Here is a 10264-nt window from a genome sequence, read left to right on the forward strand (position 1 = left end):
AGATTACGGGAATTCCGTGTCCTCCCGGAATCATAGTCCCTCCTCTTTGTGAAGATCTCACTCCTGATCTCGTCCGATCCATTGTGGCTGCTTGGGGAAACAAAAATGTAGAAAGAAGGTTAGGTTTATCTCGCAAATTCCGACGTGGAGAAATATCGGAAAAGCCCGCAAGCAAAAGAGTTCGGATTGAGGAACCTTGAAGATCCGTATCATGTTTTGTTATTCTGATTTTTGCATTTCTCATTTTTGTGAGTCTGTTATCCAGTTGTGATTAGAGATTAATATTTTTCATCCTTTGTAATCACAATTCGAATTTTATTAATGAAAGTGTGTTTTTGTCTCTTTTGTCATTATTTGATCAAAATAGTTTATCTCGATTATCAAAATTTTAATCTAGTGTTTATATTTCCATATCAGGATTCTTGATTGAGCAGCCATTGCTCCTAAGAAAATCCTCGTTTCAAAATCAACCTGGTCCCGTCAGTCCGCTGATTCCAGGCTGAGTCGTTTTTCTTCCTCACCAATTTCTTTTACCTCCCCTGCATTACCTTTCTCCAATCTCCAGGAAATCCCTTCGCCTGTCCAATTTCCTATTGCACAGATGGCTGACTCTGGAAACGCTATAGCTGAGATGAGTGAGATGATGAAGGCTATGCTTCAACAGATGAATAATATGAATGAAGAGATAGCCCGTTTGAAAAATGACAGAGAGTCTACTTCCAGAGAACATGTAGCTCAGCACCCATCAGTTATACCTCCTCCCCCTCCTGCAATGGCCGGGCCTGCGGTCTTGAATGTCGAAGACGATCTTGATAATGAGCAGTATGAAGAAGAGAATCGTCATCCTAATCTGAATAGAGCCAATGAGGACAGAGCGATGGCGAACAGAATGGATAGGCTGGCCCAAGAGATGGAAAACATAAAATTTCAAGGCCCGAAAAAGTTGAACATGGCCGATTTTATGTTGTATCCGGGAGTCACATTGCCTCCTAGATTCAAAGTTCCGGACATGGATAAATACGATGGGACCGGGTGTCCTCGAAGCCATCTAATGTCAGTTCTTCCGCTTTTACAACAGCATGGTCTATCTCCGGAGCAAGTTGCTCTATTATTTCCCAGATCTTTGGTCGGAGTGGCTAAAAAGTGGTTCTTGAGCTTAAAGTCAGAGGAGATCCGAACTCTAGAGAATATTGCAAATAGGTTCGTCGAGCAGTTCTCCATGGAGGAGGGAATCGACGTGACTAAGAGAGATTTGAAGGCTTTGAAACAGGGCCATAATGAAACTTTTACTTCCTTCATCCGCAGGTGGAGAAGGAAGGCCGCGCAAATGACTCATCGTCTGTCAGATGAGGATCAAATCAAGATTGTGGTGAAAAATCTGTCACCACAATATTATCACCATATGGCTATTCAGTATTTCCTCGATTTCAATCATCTCATTAAGACTGGGACTCAGATAGAAGATGCATTGGCTAAAGGCCTGAAATCAAGAATTCCGTCTGATGTCAGAGAAGGGAAGCGACCTGTGATGGCGCCAAAGGAAGTACATAATGTCAATTATGTCAGGCCCCCACCCAGGGTAGTCACTGAAGTGAGAAGGCCGCCGATGGAGCAGAAGCCTCCTCGTCATTTTGATCCCCTTCCATATTCTTTGTCCGTAGCTTTGAAGAAGCTGTTGAAGGACAGGAAGATCAAGCTGCCTGACATTAAGCCTCCTCCCAACCCATTGCCGAGATCTTGGAGAGAGGATCAGTTCTGTGATTATCATCGCAACACTGGCCATATTACTGATAGGTGTTTAGCTTTGAAACACCAAATTCAGAACATGATCGATAGGAAAGAACTGTCAATCGAGTTACCAAATGTAACTAGAAACCCCCTTCCTACGCATGCAATGCCGCCTCCATCCTCGGTCAATGTCATTTGCGCCGAGGAGTCTATCATTGATCCGGCTTCCTTCATATGTGCTGTGGAATCCGAAGAACCCTATGTCTGGAAATTTGAAGAAGGAGATCAGTTGGCAGAATCCGAAAGGCCGTATGTTTTATCCTGGAACGACCCTGATGTGGCTGGGCCATCAAACCAGTCATATGTTTTCCAGTGTGAGGATGAAGAGAAAGAATCCGAATCTCTGTACGTCTTAAGGGTGAGTGATGATGAGGAAGAAGAGATACAAACCCCATACATCCTTAAGATAGATGATGAAGATCTATTACTCCTAAACGATCAATGTGATGAGCTCCGCCACGTCACACGGGGTGGACGAGTCTTTAAGCCAGCTGAACTCAGAGTTGATAATCCCGCTGAAGTTGCGAGAGGGGTTGATAGTCAGAGGCAGAAACAGAGGCTTGAGGAAGAAGAAGATAACTTGTTGAATCAGCTTAAGAAGACACAAGCTAATGTGTCCATTTGGGGTTTATTAATGGCATCGCCAAAGCACAGACAAGTTGTACTTCGTGAATTGAACTCGTCCCAGGTATCAGTTGAGATCACTCCTGACGAGCTGGTCGGTTTGGTGGCCATGACCAAGGCTTCAAAAGCCTTATCTTTCTCAGATGAGGACTTGCCTTCAGAAGGAAAGGATCATACTCGTCCTCTCAAGATTACCCTGCTTTGCAATCAGAAGAAAGTATCTGAAGTACTGGTAGACAATGGGTCAGCTTTGAACGTGTGTCCTTTGAGCACTGCCACTACTCTGGGGTTTGGGCCTGAAGACTTCATTCCGTCTGAGCAGGGTATACTGGCATATGATGGAACCCGAAGGGACGTTATTGGAACCTTGGCTACTGAGATTGTCATTGGAGGAGAAACCTTTGACATTGAATTTCAGGTGTTGGATATCAAGACTTCTTTTTGTCTATTGCTTGGTCGACCTTGGCTGCACAAGGTTGGAGTTATCCCTTCCACACTTCATCAAAAACTGAAATTCATTCGAAACAATCGGGTGATCACAGTTAAAGGAGATCCCGAGCCAGAAGTCGGACAAATATCTCAAGAGCTTGTTACTGAAAACACAAGAGATATCAGTCTGACAGGATTTTCAGTGGAGGTTTCGGCTATCACCATGAAAGAGGCTATGAGTGAAGAAATTATGTTTCTCTCTAGCACCAATACTCGGGTAGTCAAGATGATGCGCCGATTTGGGTATCTCCCAGGGGCAGGTTTGGGGAAGAATATGCAGGGTCCGACTGAACGGCCTGAGTTGAAAGCGGTTGACGGATTATTTGGGTTGGGATACAAGCCGACTCGCAAGGAGATGCAAGAAATGAGAGCTTACATGTTTAAATGGGCAGAATGTCGCCGCAAAGGTTTAGAGTTTCCAATGGGACCTTTCAGCAAAGTCATGAATGGTAGATTCCGAAAAGAGGGAGCTGATTGCCCTTATTATGGTTTCTCAGAACCATGGTATGATGAGAATGGGACCAAGCTGCCTGGACTTGAGATCTTCTTCGCAGATGAGCTGCCAGTAGACTTTTTCAGTAAGCAGATTGCAGAGGCAGTAGTGACAGAGGAACCAGACTCAGACTGGGTTGAAAATTTTGAGCCAGAATTCCTAGATTCTTTGTTTCAAACTGAGGCACCAGTCATTGCTATGATTGGAAGAGATGCACCTTTTCTGAACCCAGAGGACTATATCACCCCAGCCGAGGGACCTCTGGATAACTGGACCTCACAGGTTATACCCCAAGTAATCCCTCAGTACATTCCAGTCCCTTCAAAAGAGTCAGTTATTTCAAAGTATGTATCAGTTTCTGAGTCCGTCCCAGAGTCTGTCATTTCTAACTTTTCTTTTGATGCAGGTACTGTAGAAGTCGGGTCTACCTCTGGAGTAGGTGACAAGTCTGTCCTGGGTAGCGTTGAGTCCGAGTCTGAGGGCATATTCATTGATTCTTTGGCTGTACATGTTTCTAGTTGTGTCGATACTGATGTCGACTTATTTTTTCATCCTGTTTTAGAGTCTGTAACGCCTGATGTGGGCGAGTCATCTGATGTAATCATTGATTCTGATGAAATAAAAGATTCTTTTGCTTATATTCCTGTAATTGTCTCTTCTGCTGATTCTGCTTCTAAACCTGGTCAAGTAAGTAATAATAACAAACAAGACTCCCCCTCTAATGAGGAAGCCGATGAAACTCCCCTTGAAATCAAGCATATGATTCAACAAGAGGAGAGTCGCCGCGCTAAACCACTTGAAGAGGAAATTGAAACCGTAAATATAGGTGATGAAACCTTAATTCGGGAAATACGAATTGGCAAAATTTTATCTCCTGAGGAGCGTGAAGAATTAATCACCTTGCTAAAAGAGTTTAAGGAGGTTTTTGCTTGGTCTTACGACGACATGCCAGGATTGAGTGAGGACATTGTCCAACACAAATTACCTCTAATCCCTGGCATCAAGCCTAAGAAGCAAAAACTCCGGAAGCTTAAAACAGAATGGGAGTTGAAAGTTCATGACGAGGTTAAGAAACTACTCGAAGTGAAATTCATCGAAGTAGTTGAGTACCCTGAATGGCTTGCAAATATTGTACCTGTGCCCAAGAAAGATGGAAAAGTCAGGATGTGTGTCGATTTCAGAGATTTGAACAAGGCCAGTCCGAAAGATGATTTTCCGCTTCCGAACATTGATCTCTTGGTTGACAATACCGCTGGACATGCACTCTTATCCTTTATGGATGGATTCTCAGGGTATAATCAAATCAAAATGGCGCCTGAGGATATGATGAAGACGGCATTCATTACTCAGTGGGGGACGTATTGCTACAGAGTGATGCCATTTGGTCTCAAGAATGCTGGTGCCACCTATCAGAGAGCTGCGACTACTCTTCTTCATGACATGATTCACAAAGAAGTCGAGGTCTATGTAGATGACATGATTGTCAAAGGCAGGACTCGGCCAGAGCACACAGTCGCTCTGAGAAAGTTCTTTGAGCGAATCCGAAAGTTTCAGCTTCGCTTGAACCCTAATAAATGTGTATTTGGGGTCACGTCAGGGAAGTTGCTTGGATTCATGGTTAGTGAAAGAGGAATCGAAGTGGACCCTCAGAAGATCAAGGCTATCCAAGAAATGCAACCACCAAAAACAGAAAAGCAGATTCGTGGATTTCTTGGCAAAGTGCAATACTTGAGGAGATTCATATCTCATTTAACTATGACGTGTGAACCCATCTTCAAGTTATTAAAAAAGAATTCCTCCAAGAAATGGAATGAAGAATGTCAGGAAGCGTTTGAAAAGGTCAAGCAGTGCTTGTCTTTGCCTCCTGTCTTATCCCCAGTCATTCCTGGTCAACCACTGTTGATGTATTTGTCCATCACAGATACAGCAATGGGTTGTATGCTTGCTCAGCAGGAGGCAGGGTCTAAGAAAGAAAAGTCCATTTACTACATCAGTAAGAAAATGTTGGAGTATGAAATCAAGTACACTGTCTTGGAAAAGACGTGTTTAGCATTGGTCTGGGCGACTCAAAGGCTTAGACATTATCTTCTGTCGAACAAGATATTTTTGCTCTCACGGATGGATCCGTTGAAATATTTGTTCGAAAAACCTGCTCTTACTGGAAGAACAGCCAGATGGTTGCTATTGTTGTCTGAGTTTGACATCACTTATGTCACTCAGAAATCAATTAAGGGACGGGTCATTGCTGAACAGCTGGCTGATGCTCCTATTGAAGAGAATGCTTTTCTGAAGGCTGATTTTCCTGATGAAGAGATTATGGACATTGAAGAAGAAACTCCGAGTTCCAAGTGGCTTATGTACTTTGACGGAGCTGTCAATAATCATGGTCAAGGAATAGGGGCTGTTTTGGTATCTCCAAAGAAGGAGTACATTCCGTTATCCATCAAGTTGCAGTTTGAATGCACCAATAATATGGCAGAATATGAAGCATGCATCGCAGGACTTGAGGCAGCTTTGGCTTTGCGAATTCAAGACATCGATGTATTTGGAGATTCAATCCTGATCATTTGTCAAATAAATGGGGATTGGAAGACAAAAGAGGCGAAGTTGATCTCATATCATACTTATCTCGAATCTCTGGTCAAAAAGTTCAGGAATGTCACCTTCACTCATCTGTCGAGGACAAGAAATCACTTTGCTGATGCTCTGGCTACTCTGGCATCAATGTTGGACATTTCTGCTACAATGGAGGTTCAACCTTTAGCTGTAAGGTTGCAATGGGCTCCAGCACATGTGAATGCCATTGAAATATCTGCCAGGTGTCCAGATGGAAAACCATGGTATACAGATATCAGAAATTTCATTTCAGGCAAGGGGCATCCGCCTGAAGCTTCCAGCAAAGAGAGGAAAACTCTTCAGAAGTTCGCTGCCAACTTCATCATTTGTGGTGAAGAGTTGTACAGAAGGTCATTTGACGGTATTCAGCTTCTGTGTGTTGATGAAGATCAGGCTGCAGAGCTCATAGAGCAAACACATGAAGGTGTTTGTGGTCCTCACATGAATGGTAAGATGCTGTCAAGGAAAATCCTTAGACTTGGTTTCTATTGGCCCTCAATGGAAACAGATTGTTTCGCATTCGTGAAGAAATGTCATAAATGCCAAGTCTATGCGAATCTTATTCATGTGCCTCCGTCAGAGCTGCATTCTATGACCTCGCCATGGCCATTCTCAGTATGGGGAATTGATATCATTGGCAAAGTCTATCCCAAATCGTCAAGTGGGCACGAGTACATCTTGGTGGCCATTGATTATTTCACGAAATGGATAGAAGCTGCTTCATATGCTTCCATAACTTCCAATACAGTTGCGAAGTTCATCCGTGCGAATATCATTTGCAGATATGGAGTACCTCATGAATTGATTTCTGATAATGGATCTCATTTCAAGAAAGAGGTAGTGCACTTGTGCGAAGAGTTTAAAATCAAGCATCATAAGTCATCTCCTTACAGACCGCAGACAAACGGGGCTGTAGAAGCAGCGAATAAGAATATCAAGGTCATAATCAGTAAGATGACCGAGACTTATAAGGACTGGTCGAACAAGCTTCCTTTTGCTTTGTGGGCTTACAGGACATCGATCAGATCTTCTACAGGTGTAACTCCATACTCTCTAGTGTATGGAATGGAAGCAGTCTTCCCTGTTGAAGTGAGAATCCCGTCTCTAAGAGTTATGATGGAAGCAAATCTGCCAGAGTCTGAGTGGGCCAAAGCCAGACATCAGGAATTGCAGATGATTGATGAAAAGAGGCTGAGAGCCTTGTATCACATCCAAGGGTATCAGAGAAGAATTGAAAGAGCCTTTAACAAGAAAGTCAAGGTCCGAGACCTGAAACCAGGAGATCTCGTCTTGAAGTCTTACAGGGCACCGGTGTTTGATCCCAGAGGGAAGTTCAGGCCAAATTGGTCTGGTCCTTACATTGTTGATGAAGTCCTGCCTGGAAAAGCCGTAAGACTCCTCAATGAAAATGGAGAAAAATTAACAGAACCTACAAACCTGGACCAACTAAAAAAGTACTATGCTTAGATACACCAGGAGGTCGTCTTTGATCGATCAGAGCTTAAAAGCCAACAACCTCAAAGTCAAAAATCATTTGCAAACACTTTGAGCCTAAAAAAAAAAAAACTTTCATTCTTTGATAAACTCAAACCAGGGGCATCTTTTATGACTTGCGTCATAAAAGATAATAGCCTGAACTACGTCATGACCTGATCCCTCTCTACAGGGTACGTAGGTAGCCTGATTAATTCGGGTTCGGTCAAATCCTTCAAACCTTTCAAATCCTTAAAAAAAAAAGAAGGAAAGAAAGAACAAAATAAACAAATTTTGAAACCCAAATGGACGAACTACGCGGACCTGATTCTCATTTCTTTGGGGATACGTAGGCAGTCTGGAGGGCCAGATTCGGTCAAATACATGAAAACTTACCAAATGTTAACCTGTTTGAACCCAAGCCTACCTAAAAGTCCTTCTGGTGTACTTAGGCCCAGGTTTGTAGAGAAACAGAAAGAAAATAAAAAAAAATAATGGAGTCTTAGACCCGCTAGACTGAAAACCCGCAAGGGCGGTCTAGGCAAAAGTTAGGGTCATTTGCCCGCTAAGCTGAAAACCTGAAAGGGCGGCTTAGGCAAAAATTAAGGCATGCGGTCCGCCAAATCGAAAACCTGAAAAGGCAATTTGGTCATGGCAGTGACTTCATAAATGACAGAACCTCTGAAAGCCAGCAAGACTTTCATTTCTTCGGCGGCACTACTTCAAAGTCTGAGTAAGCACCGACAGAAATTCTTCTGACACTCTCAAGGCTAAGGGAGTTAAGACTAAGCAATCCAAGGGAATAATAACCATGATGGAAATACCGGAAAAAGGAATGAAACACCTTTAAATACGGTTTTCAAAAGATTTTAAGAGTGGTAGACTGTACCATTTTAAAAATACTTATCAGACTAAGAAGCAGATTCAGTCTCTCTTAGAGTTTAAGTCATTGTGCCCGTCGAAGTTCTCATTTGCTGGTTGTCCAAGTCTTTTTCTATGTCGAGTCAAGGTCAAATTCCAGAGTTCTGTGTGGTTAATATTCCTCCCAAGGCTGGGGTGATAAAAAAAATGATGAATTTGTATCCCCTCAAGGGTGATGCGCAGCAGAGTGAAGTTCAGAAGATGATTGATTCTCAAGTCCATATGGCAGGTTTTCAAGCCCATATGAAATGGCAGAGATCGTCAGAATTGAAAGGCAATTGTCGGGCAGATACAGCCTGTTGTAAACCTGAAAGCTTTGTAACCTCAAGTATTCAATGAAATGAAAATTTTTGACCATTTCCTGTGTTTTGCTCTCTTACGAATCTGTTATGGAAGTATTTCATACTAGGGGCATCTTTTATGACTTACGTCATAAAAGATATCAAGCGTGATGATAACTAGGATAGCTATTCTCAGCAAATGAAAACCAGAGAAGCTTGAGTACAATCTTTGAGCCAGTCTCTTCAATCAAATTGTTTTCTTTTAAAATCAAGTTTTCAGAAAATTGTATCCCTAGCGGAGTTTAGAATTTACTCCTGCAATCGTCAAATCCTCAGCAAAATGTTTTTCACTCATTCTAAAAGGGTCAATACCTGAAATTTTCTTCAAGTTCCTTGAGTTTTATCTTCGGCGGAGATCATGCATTTTCAATCATTCTTGGCAAAAAATGACTTATTCACCTTGTGAAATCGATCAAAGTTGGTCATTTCTTCAATCGTTTCAATGAATTTTCCTTTCATTTAAAAAATATATGTCCGCCAATGGCTCCGCGATTTGGAGTTTGGTCATTTCTTTCACCATTTGAAAGATTTTAACAGCTGTTTTCGCCAATGGCTCCGTGATTTGGAGTTTGGTCATTTTCTTTCGCCATTTGAAAATTTTTAAAAGATGTTTTTGCCAATGGCTCCGCGATTTGGAGTTTGGTCTTTTCTTTCACTATTTGAAAGATTTTAAAAGTTGTTTTCGCCAATGGCTCCGCGATTTGGAGTTTGGTCATTTCTTTCACCATTTGAAAGATTTTAACAGCTGTTTTCGCCAATGGCTCCGTGATTTGGAGTTTGGTCATTTCTTTCGCCATTTGAAAGATTTTAAAAGATGTTTTTGCCAATGGCTCCGCGATTTGGAGTTTGGTCATTTCTCTCACCATTTGAAAGATTTTAAAAGTTAAAAAAAAAAAAATATTTTCAAGGTATTCAAGTCCATTTTCACATGGCATTCAAAGCCCGTTTTCACACGGCATCCAAGGTCATTCAAGTCCATTTTCACATGGCATTCAAGTCCATTTTCACATGGCATTCAAAGTCCGTTTCTACACGGCATTCAAATCCATTTTTCTCTCCAAATCTCAAGATCATTTACAATCAAATCTGTCATTTAATGTTTTGCAAGAGAGGCTATCTCGTCAATATGTACTGAGTTAAGAGTTGGAGAGAGGCTATCTCACCAGCGTTTACAGAGTCCGAGTCTGGTGAAAAGCTATTTCACCCTTGTACTTTGTGAGTATCATTTTCAAAAATCTAAAAATCTAAAATTTTAAAATTCTTTAATCTTGGGCCAGTCAAAATGTGCTGTCTTTTCAGCTTTGACATTCGCGTGACAAGCACGCTCTGCCAAAGAGGGGCATCTGTAGACACCCCATTTTGACCGTGCCTTTCATCTTCCAATTTTATGCAAAACCTAACCAAACCAATATTTTAAAACTCCAAATTTCACCCTTAGCTATGTTAGGGTCCCAGCAAGGTCCCTGCAAAATCTCGTCAGAATCCGAGTTCGTTTGCCTAGCGAACGAGTTGAGCTGAG

The 10264-nt window shown here is 42.1% G+C and overlaps 1 protein-coding gene across 1 annotated transcript; it reads left to right on the top strand.

Annotated features, from left to right (window-relative positions):
* The first annotated feature begins 1009 nt into the window (after nt 1-1009).
* Nucleotides 1010-3314, top strand: LOC143891866 (uncharacterized). Its single transcript, XM_077396371.1, has 2 exons — nt 1010-2794; nt 3294-3314. The coding sequence occupies exons 1-2, from the start codon at nt 1010-1012 to the stop codon at nt 3312-3314; spliced, it is 1806 nt and encodes a 601-aa protein (XP_077252486.1).
* Nucleotides 3315-10264: the final 6950 nt, after the last annotated feature.

This window comes from Tasmannia lanceolata, unplaced genomic scaffold, assembly GCF_043159265.1.
Source record: "Tasmannia lanceolata isolate RefF3 unplaced genomic scaffold, GAP_Taslan_0.1 ptg000015l, whole genome shotgun sequence".
In the NCBI taxonomy this organism is placed as follows: Eukaryota; Viridiplantae; Streptophyta; class Magnoliopsida; order Canellales; family Winteraceae; genus Tasmannia; species Tasmannia lanceolata.